Source organism: Acomys minous (assembly GCF_964271855.1).
Source record: "Acomys minous genome assembly, chromosome: 5".
Classification (NCBI taxonomy): Eukaryota; Metazoa; Chordata; class Mammalia; order Rodentia; family Muridae; genus Acomys; species Acomys minous.
In genome coordinates this window covers 84143469-84164330 of record NC_140494.1, presented here as the reverse complement: position 1 = coordinate 84164330, position 20862 = coordinate 84143469, and the positions used below count along the sequence as shown (strand labels likewise).

General features: G+C 49.8%; 3 protein-coding genes across 15 annotated transcripts in view; 1 reads left to right on the top strand and 2 right to left on the bottom strand.

Moving 5' to 3' along the window:
• LOC311598791 (protein HIDE1) overlaps nucleotides 1-10917 on the bottom strand; it is a 36642-nt gene extending 25725 nt beyond the window's left edge. For all 5 annotated transcript variants that reach the window (XM_084784180.1, XM_084784183.1, XM_084784181.1 and 2 more), the window contains exon 1: nucleotides 10793-10917. The gene's annotated coding sequence lies outside the window, so the exon portion shown is untranslated. The remainder of the gene's footprint in view (nucleotides 1-10792) is intronic.
• On the top strand, nucleotides 10020-12712 carry TMED1 (transmembrane p24 trafficking protein 1). Its single transcript, XM_084784185.1, has 4 exons — nucleotides 10020-10249; nucleotides 10804-10901; nucleotides 11043-11226; nucleotides 11843-12712. Exons 1-4 carry the CDS (start codon nucleotides 10067-10069, stop codon nucleotides 12059-12061), a joined length of 684 nt encoding a protein of 227 aa, XP_084640311.1. The 5' UTR covers nucleotides 10020-10066; the 3' UTR covers nucleotides 12062-12712.
• The window catches only part of DNM2 (dynamin 2), an 88993-nt gene continuing 80600 nt past the window's right edge, over nucleotides 12470-20862 (bottom strand). For 4 of the 9 annotated variants that reach the window (XM_084784153.1, XM_084784156.1, XM_084784154.1 and 1 more), the window contains 5 exons: nucleotides 20313-20424; nucleotides 17216-17380; nucleotides 15482-15714; nucleotides 14554-14805; nucleotides 13137-13972 (listed from right to left, as the gene is read on the bottom strand). In XM_084784153.1, the coding sequence (XP_084640279.1) occupies nucleotides 13903-13972; nucleotides 14554-14805; nucleotides 15482-15714; nucleotides 17216-17380; nucleotides 20313-20424 (832 nt within the window). In that variant the 3' untranslated portion in view covers nucleotides 13137-13902. Of the gene's footprint in view, nucleotides 12849-13136; nucleotides 13973-14553; nucleotides 14806-15481; nucleotides 15715-17215; nucleotides 17381-20312; nucleotides 20425-20862 lie in introns of those variants that run through there. The other 5 variants (XM_084784158.1, XM_084784159.1, XM_084784160.1 and 2 more) reach the window with 2 other exon arrangements.

Here is a 20862-nt window from a genome sequence, read left to right as displayed (position 1 = left end):
CTCTTTGGTTTGTTTTTTGTTTCTCTGCGTAGCCCTGGCTGTCCTGGACTTGCTTTATAGACCAGGCTAGCCTCGAACTCACAGCAATACACCTGTCTCTGCCTCCTGAGTGCTGGGATTAAAGGCATGCGCCACCGCGCCCGGCTTTTGCTTTGTTTTTTGAGACAGAGTCTCACTATGCAGACCAGGCTGGTCTCAAATTCAGAGATCTGCCTACCTCTGTCCCCCAAGTCCGGGATTATGGCCAAGTGCTACCATGACCCGCCTTATTCCTATAGCTTATATTTCATGACTTTATGTGTAATGACATTTAGTCCGCATGCATGGACGTGCACCTCCTACATGTGGTGCCCAAAGATTCAGAAGAGTGTCTTGGATCCCCTGGGACTACAGTTGGTAGGGAGTCTCCATGTGGATGCTGAGAACAGTCCCCAGGACCTCTGAAAGAGCGGCCACCAAGCCGCCTCTCCAGGCCCATGGTTGTACCTCTCACTTTTGTGATGTCCCGCTGTCACTGTGGTGGTTCGTGTTGGTTTGAATTGTACACCTGAATTTTCTTAAAGATTTATTTATTTAGAGGCAGGCAGATCTCTGTGAGTTCGAGGCCAGCCTGGTCTACAAAGTGAGTCTAGGACAGCTAAGGCTACACAGAGAAACCTTATCTCGGGGGGGGGGGGGGGGAGAAAAGAAAAGAGATTTATTTATTTATTTTTTTTTAATGTATATAGTTCACTACCTGCACTCCAGAAGAGGGCACCAGATCACATTATAGATGGCTGTGAGCCACCATGTGGTTGCTGGGAATTGAACTCAGGATCTTTGGAAGAGCAGCCAGTGCTCTTGACCGCTGAGCCATCTCAAGACAGGGTTTCTCTATATAGCCCTGGCTGTCCTACAACTTGCTCTCGTATACCACAATTTGCTCTTGTAGACCAGGCTGGCCTTGAACTCAGAGATCTGCCTGTCTCTGTCTCCCAAGCGCTGGGTATTTTCGGATTTGCTTTCAGTGTTATTTAGGAAGTAAATGTTGAGTTACGGTAAACTTGTAACTTTTAGAGGAATTACCAGTGTCTGCCTCCTTTCCCATTAGTGGCCGACATGCTGCTTCCCGTTAGCACCAGGCCACTGGCATTTAGCTTCTGTTTTATTTTCACTGTGGAAGTGGCCTCTCATGGTTTTCACGTTTAGTTCCCTAATGACTCCTGAGTGAGCATAGTTTCCTGTGTTTGTTAGTTTTTTTCAGACGGAGTGTGGAGCAGCCTGAGGCTGGCCTCAAACCAGCTCTGCAGGGACTTCTCAGCCATACAGTGCCTGGCCTCAGCAGTTGTTACAGTGGGAGACCCCCCAACCCTGTACACAGAACCCTGGCAGCGAAACCACGCAGCCGCCTGCCTGAGATGGAGCCTGGCCCCTTGAATCACATCCTTTGTTTCTGCCTTTTAGGAGTAGAACTTCCTTCTTTCAGAGTTGGAAGTTTCCTGGCCGGGGGTCATGCCCTGAGAGCACCTTTTCCTCCATTCCATGGCCGACCAGGCCTCTCCCACCTTAACCTCCTCGACTCAGCTCAGTCCTTGGCTGTGGTGTCCTCCTCCTCTGCACATTTACTGTTCCTTTCTGCCCCTTTGTTCTTTCTCGTCACAGACCTGAATGAACTGTTTACTAACAGCCGTGTGATGGGATCAGTATTAGGCTGTCTTGAAATCTCTCCCACCAAAGATGTTAGTCTGCTGCTTTTCAGCTTAGCCTCAGGCAAGTTTGTGGGACCAGGGTAGAAAGCAGCCACATTTTTTGGGGGCCAGAACCATCACTAGTCTAGTCGCTAGTATTTTCCCCTCAAACCTCTTGAGCTGGGCCTCCACAGTCCACACAGCTCTCAGTCCTGCTGTCCTCCAAGCTCCTACTGGGAAGGTTCAGGAAACTCTCCTCACAGCATTCAGCTAATTCCCAAAGTCTTTCCAGTGCTCAAAACAGTAAAACAAAAAGCCACCGACATGGTCGGCTCTGCACAGCAATAACCACTCCCCAGTGGCAACTTCTGTATTAGTTACTTTTTTATTACTGTGATAAAATGCCACAACCAGGGCAGCCTATAAAACAAAGCCGGTCACTGGGCTTGCAGTCCCAGCCATCTACGACAGAGTTCAATTCTGCTGTATGCAAATGAAAATGGAAAGTGATGCTTGGTGAAGGAAACTGGATGCAAGGTAGGCATCACATGATTGCATGATTTTTTTTCCTGAAACAGGGTCTCTCTGTGTAGCCCTGGCTGTCCTGGACTCTCTTTGTAGACCAGGCTGGCCTTGAACTCACAGTGATCCACCTGTCTCTGCCTCCCGAGAGCGGGGATTAAAGGTGTGTGCTACTGCTTCCGGGCCTTTTCTCCTTCTTTCCTTGGTTCTCTTTTTAAAAAAGGGGGTGGTGGTGCTGGTGAGATGACTTTTGAGATGAAGCCACTTGCCACCAAGCCTGACGACCTGAACTGGACCCCAGAACACACCTGGTTGAAGGAGAAAGACAGCTCCTGCAAGTCGTTCTGTCCTGTCCACAGCGGTGGTGCGGCACAGCCACACTCACTCAGGCAGGAGATGAATCAAAACACAGGGTTTCTGTGTAGCCTTGGCTGTCCTAGACTTGATTTGTAGGCCAGGCTGGCCTTGAAATCGCAGAGATCCGCCTAATTCTGCCTCTCCGAGTGCTGGATTACCTGTGTGTACCACCACCACCCCAGCAGCAATTGACCCTTGAGATAGCTTCCGGGTTAGGGATGGGGAGGGGGGCTGAAGTCCACTTCTGTTTCTCAGCATTAGGATCCCATCCAGCTCGAACCTGTGCATGTTGCTGCAGTCTCCGTGAGTTCACATGTGCATTAGTCCTGTTGTGTTTAAAGGGCCTTGTTTCATTGGTGTCCTCCATGCCCTCTGGCGCTTACACTTTTTTTTCCCCTTTTCTTTTCTTTTTGGTTTTTCAAGACAGAGTTTCTCTGTGTGTAGCCTTGCCTGTCCTAGACTCGCTTTGTAGACCAGGCCGGCCTCAAACTCACAGCGATTCACCTGCCTCTACCTCCCGAGTGCTGGGATTAAAGGCGTGCGCCACCACGCCTATCCTGGCTCTTACACCCTTTTTGCCTCCTCCTTCACGAAGTTCCCTGAGCCCTGAGGGGAGGAATTTGATGGAGACATCCCATTTAGGACTGAGTGTTCCAAGGTTTCTTAGTCTTTGCACACTTTCCAGTTGTGGGTTGCTGTACATGTTCCCTTCTTTGGCAGGAGGAAGGTCCTCTACTGTAGGCTGAAGAAGACACTGAGTGATCTACCTGTATAGAAGGATGCGATTGGGACTCAGTTTACGGCTCCATGCTGTTAACAGGAGAGTAGTGTTTGGTTTTCCCCTAGGCCCGTGGCCTATTCAGTCTGAAGTTCTTGGCCACTCGAGCAGTGACAGGTATGGGCTCCATCTCGTGGAGTGGGCCTTAAATCCAATCATAGAGTGGTTGGTTACTCCCACAAATTGTGCCATGATTGCCCCAGCATAGCTCGCAGTGAGAAGTCACCACTGTAGATCTAAGGGGCTGTAGCTGAGCTGGTGTTCCCCTTTCTCCTTTCATAGCATGCAGCGTACCATGAACTGCAGTCAATAGGGGTGCAGCCTCTAGGTAGGCACCGGCACGTCCTCCGTGTTCGGTGAGATGTGCGTGGTCTTCAGGCCCTGACCATCTGTTTGTGAGGAGCATCCAATAGCCGTGGAAATAGCTTAAGCTGTGTGGGCATTTCCACGGGGCTGCCTCTGGCCGACAAGGCAATCAGATGTATGTATATAGTTTAAGAAGTTTCTACTGGAGTAGGTTTCTGTATGAGCCCTTAAATGGCCCTGTAGTGTTAGCCCCCCCCATTCTGCTCCCACCCTTCCCACCTTCGCCCCTCCCCCTCTCCACTTAACCCTCCACTTCCAGTGTCTCCTCTCTCCATAACTGTGTATTTTATTTCTATTTCCCCCTCCTTGAAAGATGCTCTCCTTCCACTTAGTCCCTTACTCTACAGATACAGATAACCTCTATGGGTATACAGCTGTAGCATGCTCACGGAAGGCTTATAAGCTAGCAGCCACACATAGGAGAATCCACACCATACTTATCCTTCCGGTCTGGTTGCTTTAACCTTCACTTCCATCCATTTACCTGTGAATTGCAGGATTTCATTTTTTTTAAATAGCTGAGTGCTATTTTTGCTGTGTAAATGTACCACACTTTGATTATCTACTTATCTGTTGATAAGTACACCAGGGTTGCTTTCAACTTCTGCCAAAGAAACTGTAGGGCAGCAATGAACATGGATGAGCAAGTGCCCTTTCTTTTTCTTTTTTCTTTTTTTTTAACTTGAGACAGGGTTTCTCTGTGTAGCCCTGGCTGCCCTGGAACTCGCTCCCTGCCCTATAGACCAGGCTGGCCTCAAACTCAGAGATGTGTCTTCCTCTGCCTCCTGCATGCTGGGATTAAAAGCGAGAGCCACCGCCGCCTAGCAAGCAAGCGTCTCCTTTTGGTGTATGCCCAAGGCAGGTGCAGCTGGGTCTTGAGGTGCATCTAGTCCCTTATTCCCAGATTCCTGAGGATGCACACTGATTTCCATAACAGCTGTACTAGTGTGCACTCCCATCAGCAAAGAACAACTGTTTCCTTTCCCCACATCCTCATCAGCATAAATTGTTGTGTATGTTATTGAACTTGGCCATTCTGATTGGTGTAAGGTGATGTCTTTTTTATGCCCCGCCCCCCTAAGACAGAGTTTCTCTGTGTAGCCTTGGTTGGCCCAGACTTGCTTTTGATTTATTTATTTATTTATTTATTTATTTATTTATTTATTTTTGGTTGAGACAAGGTTTCTCTGTGTAGCCTTGGCTGTCCTGGACTCACTTTGTAGACCAGGCTGGCCTTGGACTCAGAGTGATCCACTGCCTCTGCCTCCCTAAGTGCTGGGATTACAGGCATGTGACAGGTGTGTGCCACCATGACTGGCTTGTAAAATGAAATTTTGTGGTTGTTTTGGTTTGGTTTTTCAAAACAGGATTTTTCTTCGTAGCCCCAGTTGCCCTAGACTCGCTTTATAGACCAGGCTAGTCATGAACTCACAGCAATCCTCCTGCCTCTGCCTTCCTGGGTGCTGGGATCATAGGAATACCTCACCACAATCAGCTTCTAAGATGGAATCTTTTAAAAAAAGATTTATTTATTATTTGTATACAGTATTCTGCCTGCATGTGGAGGGAACCAGATCTCATTACAGATGGTTGTGAGCCACCATGAGGTTGCTGGGAATTGAACTCAGGACCTATGGATGAGCAGACAGTGCTCTTAACCTCTGACCCATCTCTCTAGCACCTAAGATGGAATCTTGAAATAGGTTTGATTTGCATTTCCCTGATGACTAAAGATGTGGAACATTTCCTTAAGTGTTTCTCAGCCATTTGTGTTTTATCTTTTGTTTGTTTGTTTGTTTTTCGAGACAAGGTTTCTCTGTGTAGCCTTGGCCGTCCTGGACTCACCTTGTAGACCAGGCTGGCCTCGAACTCTACAGAGATCCGCCTGCCTCTGCCTCCCAAGTGCTGGGATTAAAGGCGTGCGCCACCACACCCGGCTTGTGTTTTATCTTTTAGGAGCTCTGATAAGCTCTGTACCAGGTTGGCCTCGAACTCACATCAATCTACCTGCCTCTGCCTCCCAAGTGCTGGGATTAAATGTATGCACCACTATGCCCAGCTCTCTGTACCCCATTTTAAATTGGGGTCATTTATTTTCTTGATGCAACTTTTTAGTTCTTTATATATTTTAGATATTAATCCTCTATCAGATGTAATTGTAAAGACATTTTCCCTTTCCATAGGCTGCCTCTTTTTCTGATTGACAGGGTGTCCTTTGCTTTACAGAAGCTTTTCAGTTTCATGAGGTTCCATTTATCCTAGAGCCTGCACTAATGGTGTTCTGTTCAGAAGGTCTTTCCCTGTGCCATCGGTTCCAAGCCTATCCCCTACTTTCTATATGGTTTAGTGTTATCTGGCCTCATGCTAAGGTCCTTGATCCATTTGGAGTTGAGACTGTGCAGAGGAGTACATATAGGAGTCTTTTTGCTTTTTTTTCTAAATGGAGTCAGTCAGATTGATGAGCATCATTTGTTGAAGATGCTGTCTTTCCCCCCAGTGTATACGTCTGGCTTCTTTGTAAAAAATCATGTATCCATAGGTGTATACCTGAGTCTTCAATTAGATTCCACTGATCAATGTATCTGTTTTATGCCAACACCATGCTGGGTTTTTGTTGTTGTTTTGTTTTGTTTCTAGATAAGTTTTTTGTTTTGTTTTGTTTTGTTTTTGTATAACAGACCTGGTATCTTGGACTTGCTTTGTAGACTAGGCTGGCCTCGAACTCACAGTGATCCACCTGCCTCTGCCTTCCGAGTGCTGGGATTACAGGTGTGTGCTACCATGCCCAGGTTGATGTATTCTTGGACTTTGTATTTAATTGAGTATTTCTGCGTCATTGTTCATAAGGGGACGTGGTCTATAATTCTCTTTCTTTGTTGAGTCTTCATATGGTTTAGTATCTGGGAAACTGGAGCTCCATAGAAAGAATTAGGCAATGTTCCTTTTGTTTCTACTTTGTGGAATAATTGAAGGAATATTGGCATTAATTCTTCTTTGAAAGTCTGGTAGAATTCTGCGCTGAATCCATCTTTCTTTTTTTCTTTCTCTCTTTCTTTCTTTCTTTCTTTTTTTTTCTTTCTTTCTTTCTTTTTTTTTTTTTAGACAGGGTTTCTCTGTGTAACAGTCCTGGCTATCCTGGACTCATTTTTGTAGACCAGGCTGGCCTCGAACTCACAGCGATCTGCCTGCCTCTGCCTCCTGAATGCTGCGATTAAAGGCGTAGTTGGGACACTTTTAATTACTGCTTCTATTTCACTAGAGATTATAGGTCTGTGTCTTAGGGTCACTGTTGCTGTTAAGAGACACCATGACCATGACAATACTTGTTGTTGTGTAAGAGTTATTTATGGGGCTGGAGAGATGGCTCAGAGGTTAAGAGCACTGGCTGTTCTTCCAAAGGTCCTGAGTTCAAGTCCTAGGAACCATATGCTGGCTCACAACCATCTATAATGTGATTTGGTGCCCTCTTCTGGCCTGCTGGCTCACATGCAGGCAAAATACTGTATACATAATAATTAGTAAAGATTTATTTACATATTTTATGTATATGGGTACTTTGTCTGCATGTACATCCACATACCAGAAGATGGCACCAGGCAGCTGGGAGCTGCCATGTGGGTGTCGAGAATTGAACTCAGGACCTCCAGAAGAGTAGTGACTGATCTTAATCACTAAGCTATCTTTCCAGCCCAAATCAACTTTTTTTTCTTTTTAAAGATTGGTTTGCTTTTATTTTATTTTTTAAAGATTTATTTGTTATTATGTATACAGTATTCTGCCTGCATATACACCTGTACGCCAGAAGAGGGCATCATATCACATTATGGATGGTTGTGAGCCACCATGTGGTTGCTGGGACTTGAACTCAGGACCTTTTGGAAGAGCAGGCAGTGCTCTTAACCTCTGAGCCATCTCTACAGCCCGGTTTGCTTTTATTTTATGTATAAGTTTCTTATGCGTATAAGTGCCGCTTGTGTGCTTGGAAAATGTGTTAGAAGAGGAGACAGGATCCTCTGGAACTGGGGTTACCTACTACTGTGAGCCTTCCTGTGGGTGCAGGTCCTCTGGAAGAGCTTTAGTAGTTTGGAAGAATATAGATTGTTTTCCTTTGAGACAGGGTTTCTCTGTGTAGTCTTGGCTGCTCTGGAACTCACTCTGTAGACCAGGCTGGCCTCGAACTCACAGCAATCTGCCTGCTTCTGCCTCCTGAGTGCTGGGATTAAAGGTGTGCTGTGCACCACCACGCCCAGCACAGATTGTTAAAGTATGTTAAAGATTGAGATTTGAATCAGGCATCTTTGCCCTAAGGCCTGCACTCCTGACCTTGGCTGTGGGTGTTTAGACTCTCCTAATTTATTTCCGTTACTGTGAAGAAATATCCTGATCAAAAGAAACTTAGGCGACAAAGGGTTAATATAGTTCACAATTCCAAGTTGCAGTTTGTCAGAGCAACAGGAACTTCAGCCAGACAGTCACATCACATTCATAGTCACAAACAGACCTATGCTCACTACAACACAGTTCCGGACCCAAATGCAGGGAACTTCCCACAGAGGGCCTGTCTCAGCCAACGCCAGGAGAAGTGCTTCTCAGCCGATTGCGTCAAATTAACTACCATACTGTCCTTCCTGACCCAGGGTCACATCACTGACTTTTGGGGTTTGTTGGTGTATGTGTATTCTTTTGTGATCGGAGTTGAATCTAGGACCTTGCTTATGTAAATAGTCTGCCACCAAGCTATTTCCCCCTTAAAAAAAACAGAAAAGTATTAAGAAATAAGGTTTCCTCTGTGTAGCCCTGGCTAGCCTGCCTGGACCTCACTATGCAGGCTGGCCTCAAACTCACGTGGTTCACTTTCCTCCCTCCTGAATGCTGGGGTTAAAGGCATGCAGTTTCTTCTTATTATATTGTATTTTGTGTGTGTTTCAGTTTTATTTCTATTGCTGTGATAAAATCCATGGCCAAAATCTACTTGGGAAGGAAGCAGTGTGCTTAGCTTGCATGTCCCCATCAAAATGACCACTGGGGGTTCAGGGCAGGGACTGTGGGATGAAACTGCTTATGGGCTGGTAAGAGCTACTTTTGTCCTATAGTTCAGACACCCCTGGCCAGGGACAGCATCATCTACTGGGCTTGGCCTTCCCGCATCAATTAACAATGAAGAAAATGCCCACAAGACAGTTGCTCAAGTGAGATTCAGTTTTGCCAGATTTGTTGTGTCAAATATAGATAAATAGATTGCCTTCTTAAAAAATACAAGATAAGCCGGGCGTGGTGGTGAACACCTTTAATCCCAGCACTCAGGAGAGGAACGTGGATCGCTGTGTGAGTTCGAGGCCAGCCCAGTCTACAAAGTGAGTCCAGGACAGCCAAGGCTACACAGAGAAACCCTGTCTGGGGGGGGGGGGGAGGAGGGTGTGTGTGAAAAAAAAAAGATAGGGTCTTTGTGTGTGTGTGTGTGTGTGTGGTAGGGGTTGGGGCGGGGGAGGGGAGGGTTTCTCTGTGCAGCTTTGCCTGTTCTGGAACTCACTGTGTAGACCCGGCTGGCTGGAAGTCACGGAGATACACCCGGCTCTGCCTCCCTTAGAGACAGGGTCTTTATTCTCTATCCCATGCTGGTCTGAAACTAAGTAGCCCAGGGCGGCCTAGAACTCTTGCCAAGTCCTGCCGCAGCCTTCCAAGTCACAGCACGTGTCAGCACAGATGTATTTGGACCTGTTGGCCCTAAGGTTTGAGACGCACTGGTTGCAGGGTGGTGTTCTATACACTACCTAACAAACATTCCATCACACCCACCTTAAGACACCAAAACCCTTATAAAGTTGATGGTATAAAGTGTAGAGAAAAATCAGGGGCCAGCACTGAGTCTGGGGAGTTCATTTTCAGTGAACTAGCCTCGACAGAACCCCAATATTAGCTTACCAGCACTGGCCGGCCTCCTGTAGAGCTTAGCCTCACTATATGAATGAAAGTCGCGAACAAGACCCAACACAGACTCCGCCACAGGCCGGCCCCGCCTACAACTGAGGAACCAATGGAGGGGGCCGTAGGAGGACTCCCAAACCTCCCCGCTTAGTCAGCCTAATTTTTGCCTGTTTAAAAAAAAAGCTTCACTATCTCAGACCTGTTATCCTCCACCAAATCCAGTGGCTAATAGCAGCCACAAAGAAGTTTCAGGAGATTCACAGCAGCGTTAAGTGTGTTTTCTAGGAGATTAGGCATTCACCCGGGCAGCTCGCCTGTCTGGGGCCCTTCACGCGGCAATCCGCGGCTTTAGGGGCGAACAGAAGCTTCAGCCAATGAGCTTTGCCGAAATGAGCGGTGGGCGGGACCAGTTCTTAAAGGACCCACACCCCGTCAGTAGAGGGTGACCCGGATGATGGCGGCCGGCGCGGCTAAAGCCCTGGCCCTCTGGCTACTACTGTCAGCAGTAGGAGTGGGGGAGGCGGGGCCGCCGCCCATCCAGGATGGCGAATTCACATTCTTGCTTCCCGCCGGGAGGAAGCAGTGTTTCTACCAGTCCGCGCCGGCCAATGCTAGTCTGGAGACCGAGTACCAAGTGAGAGGGTCCCGGGCTCGGGGCGGCGGACCCGGGAGGGGGCGTGGTCAACAGGCGGGAGGGGCGGGGAGTGGCCAGAATGCTTATAGCCTTGCTGAGAAGGGGCGTGCTCGGCTCCTAGTTCTCTTAGTTGTGTTTAGGCAGAGCCCTGGGGGCTAACTAAAAGTTCCGCGCTCAGGTAGATGGTCACTTTGGACTGCCCTGGGGGGCTGCGGGGTGGCCGGACAGACCTCACCTGAAGGCGTCTTAGGGACCGGGAAGGGACGCTGCCCCTGCTCTGATAGGCCCTTGGGATAAGCCAACGGCCAGAGTTTCCTAACTCTATGGTAGTAGAGAACGGACTTCTGCAAGTTGTCCTCTGATCTCCACAGCGGCTCCTCCTCTATCCCAAATACGTGGTTTTTTTGTTTTTTGCTGTTAATTGTTTTTTTAAAAGAGATAGGTTCCTGGTGGTCTTACACGAGCCATTCCTGATTTGGTTCGACTCAGGCCTTTTTGGGGAAGATACGCCTGGCTCAAACCTACCCATTCCCACACTCTTACCTGCTCTTCAGGTGATCGGAGGTGCAGGGCTGGATGTGGACTTCACCTTGGAGAGCCCTCAGGGTGTGCTGTTGGTCAGCGAGTCTCGAAAGGCTGATGGGGTGCACACGTGAGTGAAGTCCTGCCCTGTCTTGGTTCAGTTACAGCCCTCCGGCTCCCCAGTGGCCTCAGGTTACCATCCTACTGGCTCCACAGCCCAGCTGGCTGGTCACTCCAGGGTCACGTCTGTGTTTCTCATCTGTCTGCCCAGGGTGGAGCCTACTGAGGCCGGGGACTACAGGCTATGCTTTGACAATTCCTTCAGTACGATCTCAGAGAAGCTGGTGTTCTTCGAGCTCATCTTTGACAGCTTCCAAGATGATGAGGAAGTAGAAGGTTGGGCTGAGGCTGTGGAGCCGGAAGAGATGCTTGATGTCAAAATGGAAGACATCAAGGTGAGTTGGATGTGGTGATGTATGCTTATAATCCGAGCCCTCAGGAGGCTGAGGCAGGATTCGAAAGAGTTCAAGACCAACCAGGCTACATAGCAAGATCCCATCTTACGAAACCAAAAGAAAGGGCTGGGGATAAGCCGGTTGGCAGAGCACTTGCCCAGGACACTCCAACCCTTGGGCTCCCATACCCAGCATTGCATAAGCTGGGTGTGGGTTGTTCAGGGAGGCAAGAGGCCTGCAAGTTCAAGGTCATCCTTGGCTTGTACAGAAAGACCAGCCTCTAACTGGTGAAGCAGCTCAGCAGGCAAAGGCAGTTGCCACCAAGCCTGAGGACCTGGCACCCACATGGTAGGAGGAGAGAACTGACTTGCTGCAAGCTGTCCTCTGACCTCCACGTAGCATGTGTACCCTCTGCCCTCTTAAAAAGAAAAAGGAAAGGTCGTGCCCAAAGACAAGTGAGAAACACCAAAGGGAGACAAGGAAACAGATGCTGGCCTTCTAGGGGAGGTCCTGAGACCAGAGGTAAATGAGGTGCTGATGCTCACAGAGCCGGGAGGTGGGGGAGTGAGGATTCTGACGGAAGTAGCCTGACCCCTTTCTCTCGGTGCCCCTGCAGGAATCCATAGAGACCATGAGGACCCGGCTAGAACGGAGCATCCAGATGCTGACTCTCTTACGAGCCTTTGAGGCTCGTGACCGTAATCTTCAAGAAGATAACCTGGAGCGGGTCAACTTCTGGTCAGCCGCCAACGTGGCTGTGCTGCTGCTGGTGGCCGTCCTGCAGGTCTGCACACTCAAGCGCTTCTTCCACGACAAGCGCCCTGTCCCCACGTAGCCCCTGCCACAGAGGGTGAAGGAAACAGCAGAGGGCCGCAGGCATGTGAGACTCTGAGGAGACATGCATGGGTGGGTCCTGAGCAGTGGCCCTACACGTCTCCCTGAATGAGCAGGGAGTGCCAATGGCTTGAAGACCCTTTGGAAGGGGGACGCTCAGTAATAGTGCCTGTTTCTTGGCAGCTAGAAATGTTGGTCACTTCAGTGTGGGGATATGTGGCCCTTGGATGCCCTGGTTTTCTCCTCAAATCGTGCCTTAGCTTCAGTCTTCCAGCCAACAGGATGGGGTGGGGCCGTGTGGCTACCCTTGGCCTTTCCCAGCTGGATAACCTCTATCCCCAGTGTCTCGCTTTGCTCCTGGTGGTAAGCCTACTTCACTAGGGTCCGGGAAGGAGACACATCTGCAGAGTTCTTGCCAGGACAGTCAGTTTTATTTGACAGGAAGGAGCCCTGGTCCCTTTGTCCAGAAGGAAGCCAGCTAGTTGAGGGTCTGGTAAGAGGACTCCAGGAGAGGACCCCTTCTTTCTCTCTGAGTGCAGGACCTCACACAGGGCTGAGGTGCAGCCATGCCACCGCCTGCCTACTAGCCTCAAGGAACAAAGGGCATCTGTCCTGGGCACTGCAGTCAATAAATTATGGTCAGAAAAGTTAATGGTGCCTGGTGACTGGGGCTCAGGGACATCAGCTTGGGACAGACCTAGCCCCAAGCCAGGGGCAGCCAGGAAGGGGGAGGGCACTCCCACGAAGCTCAGAAGAAAGGTCGGGCAGGAGCCGATGGAGGTGGTCGCCTGGCATGAAAGAAAAAGATCATAAAGCAAAGTTGAATCGTGTCCCCTTTAGAGCTAGCCGGGGACCTGGAAGTGGGCCTGGCCACAGTGCCGCTCAGCAGTGGCTAGAATTCTGTTCGCTGTGAGCACTGTGTAGGGCTTGGTGGTGATGGGGACAAGAGTATTTGTTCTCATCTCTGAAATGTTTACCGAGGGTCTGGAACAGACGACAGAAGACTCAGGAGAGTGAGTGACGTGTGGGCAGCCCCCTGACGGGGTGGACAGACACAAAAGGCCCACACACACAGCCACCAGAGGGGCTTCCCTTTATTTTAGTTTATTAATATGATATACAGAGGCAGGCACTTAACAGTGGTCAGACCAAGCAGTGGGAGCAGGATCTGCGCAGAGGCACTCAGGGCCCACCCACCCTTTGGGGGATGTCTGGTTGGGAGCCAAGAGGCCCCTGATGTCTCCACAATTCATATAGCCCAAATTGCTCTGGGGCTGAGGAGAGTGAGGCACTCCAGGCCCGAGGAAGGCACAAAGGCACCTCTGGCTGTCAAGACTGGGCTCAGGTTGTGTGGTTAATATGGCCAAAGACATATATAATATATATATATATATATACATATACAACTTGAGCCAGGTGGGTGGCCAGCACTGGGCCTATTGGGCCTGGCTCACTCCTGAGGAGCCCTTAGGAAAAGGTGGACAGTTCCTGTACCCCAAGAAAGAATAGGCGTACAGTCTGTGTGGAGAAGCCCCTGATAGAGTTCTCCTACACCAACCTGGACCTTTCTTTCTAGATGGTCCCCAGAATGCAGTTCCCACTCTGCTAACCAGAGATCCTCCTTGTCCCAAAGTGCAAAGGCCCCACCTGCTGCTGTCTGGGACTCCTCCCCAACCTCTCCCCTCACTGTCACGTCCACCAGAACTAGGGAGCAAAGGGTAGGTACGGGCTGCCCACAGGGAGCCTGGTCCCAGCATGGGGGGCAGTTGCAGGGCCCAGACCACCAAAGCTCTCCTGCACTGTGGGTGCACGAGGTCCCCACAGAACTTTGCCCCCTGCAGCCTAGTCGAGCAGGGAAGGCTCGGCTGGGCGGATAATGGTGGGCCGGCTGGGCGCAGCGGGCGCTCTTCTGCTGCAAAGAGAGTAAAGACATGGGGAGGTGGAGGGTAGTGAGGCCAGAAGCAGGATGAGAGCGAGGGCCCAGCCCTTCCAGCCCACCCCAGGGTGCTCCCAAGAGTTGGGGCACCAGCAGAGAGCATGTCAAATCCAGATTGTTTTCCTAGGGTTCCCTGTCACTAGCTTGCTTGGGTATTATAGGCAAGTTGCCTGACTTGGGAGAAGCTGGTCCTCTCCTTCACCATGAGCATCCTGTGGACCAGACTCATCAGGCATGGTAGTAAGTGCTTTTACCAGAGGCATCATCTAACCTGCTTCCCTGCTCTTGAGGTATTGGAGCCTTCAGCAGGGTAGACAGTGGTGAGCTGCCCAGGGCTAGGGGCACATGTGACCTGTTTAGGAGCCCTGGCATCAGGTAATCCACTACTCTGTGGCACTGGCTAAACAGGTTGGCCCCTTGGGGCTCAGTTTCCCAGCACACAGGCAGGAATGCGTGTGCTATTCAATGTCCTTTTGGGGCTACAATGGAAGTCGTCAGAAGGGGTGAGGGTCAAAGTCAGCACAAAGGGACCCTAAGATGCAGGCTGTGGGCCTTACCTGGGCACTCCTGGGGGAATACCAGGGGGAATCCGTGCTGGCCGAGATGGTATCTGAGGTGGTGCCGAGAAGGGGTCGTTGTTGGCAAACACGCTCTGTGGTCCAGGCCGGGATGGGATGGGGGGCGCTGAGAAGGAGGCTGCAGCCCCCACAGGCACAGGAATCAGGGGAGGCCCAGGTGTGGGACCCCGCACTGCTGGTGGCCGGCCTGGTGGGTGTACGCTGGACGCAGGTCGGCGCTGTGGAGTGGGGCTATGGAGGAAGGAAAGGCTGTAGCCTGGGAGAAGGCTACTGTGCACACCCTCTTCAAGACACTGAGATGGGTAGAGGCACCGGGAACCCAGCAACCAGAGCCACAGTAGCCCATGCTGCTGGGGACAAGGCTGCAAACCTCCTGGGCCCTGGCCCCACTGTGTGACTTATGCCTGCCCTGTTCTCCACTGGATCTGGGGACCTGAATCTTCCTTGGACTGGGTGCTGCCCTTTCTTGAGGGCTCCAGTGTCTTGCGGTCTCAGTGGGTCCCTAGACTGACAGTCCCTTGATTGTTCTTTTGGTGCTTAAATGTCTCTGGCCCATGCTCCCCATCTTGAGGCCAATGGAGTCCTAGGGTCTATGGGCTAGAGGGCCCTGTTTGCTTTCTAAAACTTTCCCTGTACCCCTCTCTATGCTCTGGGAGCCTGACCTCTATGGCAGCTGTCCCCTGGACTTCACCCATGGATGAAAGGGCTAGTGGGGACTTATGGTTTGTGAGGCTCTCTCCTCCAGGAATTTGACTCAGAGTGGTACTTGGAAGTCATGGCTTCCCTGTGGTTTTAGGCAGAGCAGTGTTTAGTCCTACGTGCCATTCAGAGTTAAACCCTTGGCCCTGCCCATCTCCCAATGGGACTAGGGAACAGGAAAGGTGGAGCTTGTATGGGCCCTTCAGACCTGTGGCCACTGGTGTTCTGGATCCAAGTGTCATCGACAGGCGGGGGCACCGGCGTGGAGACAGTACTGGTACTGATGTCCCCAATGATGTTGAGTGCTTCCTTGAGTGCATGGTACATGCGTAGCATATCGTCCCTGCGCTGAGCCTGCTCAGCAGACTCTTCCATGAGGCTGCTCTGGTCCGCTGATGAGTACAGGTAGGCCAGCAGCTCATGGTGGATGAAGGCCTTGGTCTGCGGACAATGGTGAGAGAGGTCAGACTCTATGCTACCCAATAACTCAGAAGCCTAATGTGATTGGAAGAGCATCCATCACAGGCTGAGTGAGGGTCAAGTCTAGACACAGAGCCTCTGCCTAAAATCAATCCCCCAGTCAGAAGCAGGGGCACAACTCAGCTTAGAGCCCTGCCTGGAATCCTCCCAGTGAGGGTCTGGGCATGGAAGTCATTCTAGTTCCCCCTAGTGGGGCTGGGGAGTGGCTCAGTGGTAGACCCCTGCCTAGAATCCCCTAGTGAAGGGGCAGAGGTGCAGCTCAGTAGTCCAGTACTTGCCTAGCATGCACCATGCCCTGGGTTCAAGCCTCAACATCACAAAACCCAACCAACAAAAAACAAAGCAAAAAGCCACCTAAACAAACCAACTTGTTCTAACTTCACAGGGCTTTTTGTTTTGTTTTGTTTTGCTTTCTGAGACAGGGTTTCTCTGTATAACAGCCCTGGCTGTCCTGGAACTAGCTCTGTAGTCCAGGCTGGCCTTGAACTCAAGGAGATCTGCCTGCTTTGCCTTCCAAGTGCTGGGATTAAAGGCGAGCACCGCCACCACCACCTGGCCTTTACAGGGCTTTTTAAAATTAGGTTTGGAGCCAGGTGTGGTAGCGCACGCCTGTAATCCTAGCACTCAGGGAGGCAGGGGCAGGTGGATCTCTGAGTTCAAGACCAGTCTGGTCTACAAAGTAAGTACAGGACAGCCAAGGCTACACAGAAAAATCTTGCCTTGAAATAAGGCTCCAGCAAAATAAGGGCTGGAGAGATGGCTCAGCAATTAAGAACAATGTCTGCTCTTCCAGAGGTCCTGAGTTCAATTCTGGCCAACCACATGGTGGATCATAGCCATCAATAATGAGATCTGGTGCCCCCTTCTGGCATGCAGGTGTACACACAGGCAGAATACTGTATATATAATAATTTAAAAAGAAAAACCAAAATAAAATAAATAAATAAAATTAGGTTTGTTTTAGTGGGGCGTGGAGGTGGCGCACATGCCTTTAGTCTTTAGTCCTAGCCCTCAGGAGGCAGAGGCAGGCAGATCTCTTTGAGTTTCAGGCCAATCGGGTATACAAAGTGAATTCCAGGACAGCCAGGGCTAGAGAAACCCTGTCTTGAAAAAAGCAATTAAACAAAACAAACCCAAACAAAAAGGTTTGTTTTAAAATTAATATTACTACTGTGTGCATGTGTGGCTGTGTGGGTCAGGGTGTACATGTCTGAGGAGCTCTGAGAAGTGAGTTCCACGGATCAAACCCAGGAGGATTGTAGGGTTAAGTGCCTTCACCTCCTGAGCCACCTCACCTGCCTAGGGTTTGGGTTCTTCGACAGGGTCTCACTTAGACTGGCTATGTATCTGAGGATGATGGGGAACTTCTGATCCTCCTGCCTCTGCGGTCTGGTGCTGGGTCTGAATCCCCACCCACTGGGCTTCTGCTAGGAGTCTGGGTGACTTGGAACCTGCCACTCACATTGTTGATCATGAGGTGCATGATGGTCTTTGGCATGAGGTCTCGGATGGACTTGTTGATGATGGCCACGTAGGAGTCCACCAGGTTGCGGATGGTCTCCACCTGCCGTTCCAGCTGTGGGTCCATGGAGAAGGTGTTCTCTTGTGCTCCATCCTCATTCTCTGCCTGCAGGGGACACAGGGGGTGAGGGTACACTGTGGTTGGACAGCTGTGGTGAGTCCTGACTCTTGGAACTACGAGCCTATCCTGTTGACAGTCACCCGCTGGAGTGGGTTCCTGACACCTTGTTACACCATGTGCTCTGGGCTGGGGTATCACTGTTAGTCATGCTGGACTCTTCCCAGGGGACGGGAACACAGTGCCCCGTTGGGTGTCCAGGATCTGTCACCCCAAGAACAGAAGGAAAAAGGAAAACAAGGCAGAATCCTAAGACCACCTGCCTTCTAAGCCATGGATTCTGCTGTAGAACTTTCTGGAAACAGATGAAAAATTGTGCCCAATCTGCTTTGAGGGTCTTCACTAGGGTGGTGTTAAGAGTTTGAATATGGGATGTCCCAAGGGCTCAGGAGTTGGTCCCTTGGGCCCCAGCTGGTGGCGCTGTATTTTTTTTTTCTTTGATTTTTCGAGACAGGGTTTCTCTGTGTAACCTTGGCTGTCCTGGATTCCCTTTGTAGACCAGGCTGGCCTAGAACTCACAGAGATCCACCTGCTTCTGCTGCCCTGAGTGATGGGATTACATGAGTGTGCTACCACGCCTGGCTTGTATTTTTTTCTTAAGAGCTATTTTTACAGGGTTGAAAAGAGGGTTCACAGGTTAAGAGCACTGGCTGTTCTTCCAAAGGTCCTGATTTTAATTTCTGGCAGCCACATGGTGGCTCATAACCATCTATACTAGGATATGATGCCCTCTTCTGGCACGAAGGTGCACATGCAGATAGAGCACCCATACTTTAAAAAAATAAGTCACCATGGTGGTGCACACCTTTAATCCCAGCACTGTGGAGGCAGAGGCAGGAGGATCTCTGTGAGTTTGAGGCCAGCCTAGTCTACAAATTTTGTCCAGGACAGCCAGGGTTCTGTTACACAGAGAAACAACAACAAAAAACAAAAGCAAAATATTTTTATTTATGTGTATATGGTATGTATATGCCATGTGTGCAGGTATCCACAGCAGTCAGAAGAGGGTGTCAGATCCCCCATAACTGGAGTTACAGATGCCCGTGAGCTGCCATGTGTGTGCTAGGTAGGGACTGAACTTGGGTCCTCTGCTCTTCCAAAGCAGGTCTCCTTAGCTCAGGAGGTCTGGCTTAGCTGGAGGAAGTAGGCCACTAGGGTGTACCCACATGCGTTCCCCTTTGCTTCCTGCCCATGGGTCTGATACAACAGCCATGAGAGATAGCCTAAGCACATGGGCCAAGCAGCTACAGGCTGAGTCCTCTAAAACTGGGGGCCGAACTGAATGCCTCTTTCCCTTGGCTGTGTATCAGGTATCTACTAATCTTTGTTAGTGTGCATGTATGTAGCCATGTGTATGTGTACTTGAGGACCATCTTTACAAGCTTCCTTGACTTCATCTTTACTACCTCAACATTTCATTTATGCAATTATGTGTGTATGTATGTATGTATGTATGTATGTATGTATGTATCTATCTATCTATCTATCTATCTATCTATCTATCTATCATCTACCTATATGACAGGTTCACTCTATGTAGCTCTGACTGTCTTAGAGATAACTATGTAGGCAAGGCTGATCTCAAACTAAGATTAAAGGTGCACACCAATAAGCCAGGACCTGTTTTGAAGTTTTTTCTTTTTAATCTTATTTTATTTTTTAGTTTTTTGAGACAGGGTTTATCTGTGTAGCCTTGGCTATCCTAGACAGAGTGCTGGGGTTAAAGGCATGTGCCACCACACCCAGCTTTATTTCTTATTTAATTAAATAAATTAATTAATTTTTTATTTTTTGGCTTTTCAAGACAGAGGTTTCTCTGTGTAGCCTTAGCTGTCCTGGTCTCACTTTGTAGACCAGACCAGGCTGGTCTCGAACTCATTGCCCTCAAGTGCAGGGATTAAAGGTGTGTGCCACCCCACCCAGCTCTGTTTTTACATTTTAAAATTATATTTTATACCAGCTGTGGTAGTCCAAAGCCTTTAATTCTAGCAGTCAGGAGGCAGAGTGTAAGTTGTGAGTGTAAGTACATAGTGGGTTGTGGGCCAGCCAAGTCACATAGCCACCTTACAAACAAAACAAAACACATTTGTGTTTTGTACATATATGTAATTGTGTGAATACATGTATGCCATGGCCCAAGTGTGGAGGCCAGAAAAGAACTTGTGGGAATTGGTTCTCTTTCTACCAAGTAGGTCTTGGGGATCAAAGTCACATCATCAGGCATGGTAGCAAGCACCTCCAGTCCTGTTAGCCCTCTTGCTGGCCAGCTTTTGGAGGCAGGGACTCTCAACTCAGTCTGCAGCTCACTTAGTTTTCTAGGCTGCTTGGTCAGTGGGCTTCAGGGATCCGCACTCCTGTTTTCACACCAAGTGTGTTCACTATGCAAGGCTAGGGTTACAGGCACACTGTCTGTACCTGGCTTTTTTGCTAGGGTTCTGGGGATGCAAACTAAAGCCCTCACGCACAGCAGGAACTCCATTGTCTGAGCTATTTCCCTCACCTCTTTCTATTTTCCTGACTGATGGCCTGTTTTTGACACAGGGTTTCAGTGTGTTGTTGGCTGGCCAAGAACTGACTATGAAGATGAGATTTACTCTGGGACAAGGCCTCTCGCTAGGACCTGGGGACCACTTAGTGCCACCACTGGCTGGCTGCTGAGCTCTGGGGCCCTCCTAGCAGAGAACAAGTGTGCTTCACTACCCCTGGCTGCAGCCTGTGTGAGTTCTAGGGTCAGCCCCGGCCCTCATGCTCGTGTGGCGGCACCTTCCTACCAAGCCATTTCCACAGCCCTGGGCAGGAGCTTTTACCATAGCAAAGAAAAGCTGGCTGACACTAGTGACCCAGAAATGAACGGTCTCTTCTCCCAGGCGGGGTCAGCTTAGCACCTGGTGTCACACAGGCAGGGAAGGTGGCTCCTCACCTGGTCCTTCTCTGGGTAGACCCCAGCTCGCAGGAACGAAGCCTTCCAGCTGTCCACATCTTCCTGGGAGTCACAAGCCAGCTCGATCTGTCGGAGGTCCTTGTAGACATTCCTGCAGTGGGTGGTAGAAGGGGACCCGGGTGGTCACTAAGAGCACGAGCTTTGGAGGCTCTCTGCCTGATCTAGGCTAAAGGGATTCCAGTTTGTTAAAGGGTTTCTAGGTGTGTCTGCCGGGTATACTGTAGCACCAAGTACCATATATACATACACACACTACCATCAGATCAAGAGTACCTGGCACAGAAGTGTTGATAGCTTACTACTCATTTATTTATAGCAGGGTCTTGCCACACAGCGAAAGTCAGCCTCAAACTTCGAACTTCCTGCCTCAGCCTCCTGTGTGCTGGAATTAGAGGTGTGTGCCACCATGCCCGACTTCCCAGCCTGGTATTTGGGTTCACTCATTTCTCTCTGTGACAGTTGGCTTTAACTCTCAACTTGACACAACCTGGGATTCCCTGGGGAGAGTCCCCACAGGGATCGTGTGCAA

Coding starts and splice junctions, on each gene's coding strand:
- TMED1 (XM_084784185.1), top strand. CDS start 10,067: ATGATGGCGGCCGGCGCGGCTAAAGCCCTGGCCCTCTGGCTACTACTG. Junction 10,902..11,042: donor AAGGCTGATGGGGTGCACAC/GTGAGTGAAGTC, acceptor CTGTCTGCCCAG/GGTGGAGCCTACTGAGGCCG. Junction 11,227..11,842: donor TCAAAATGGAAGACATCAAG/GTGAGTTGGATG, acceptor GTGCCCCTGCAG/GAATCCATAGAGACCATGAG.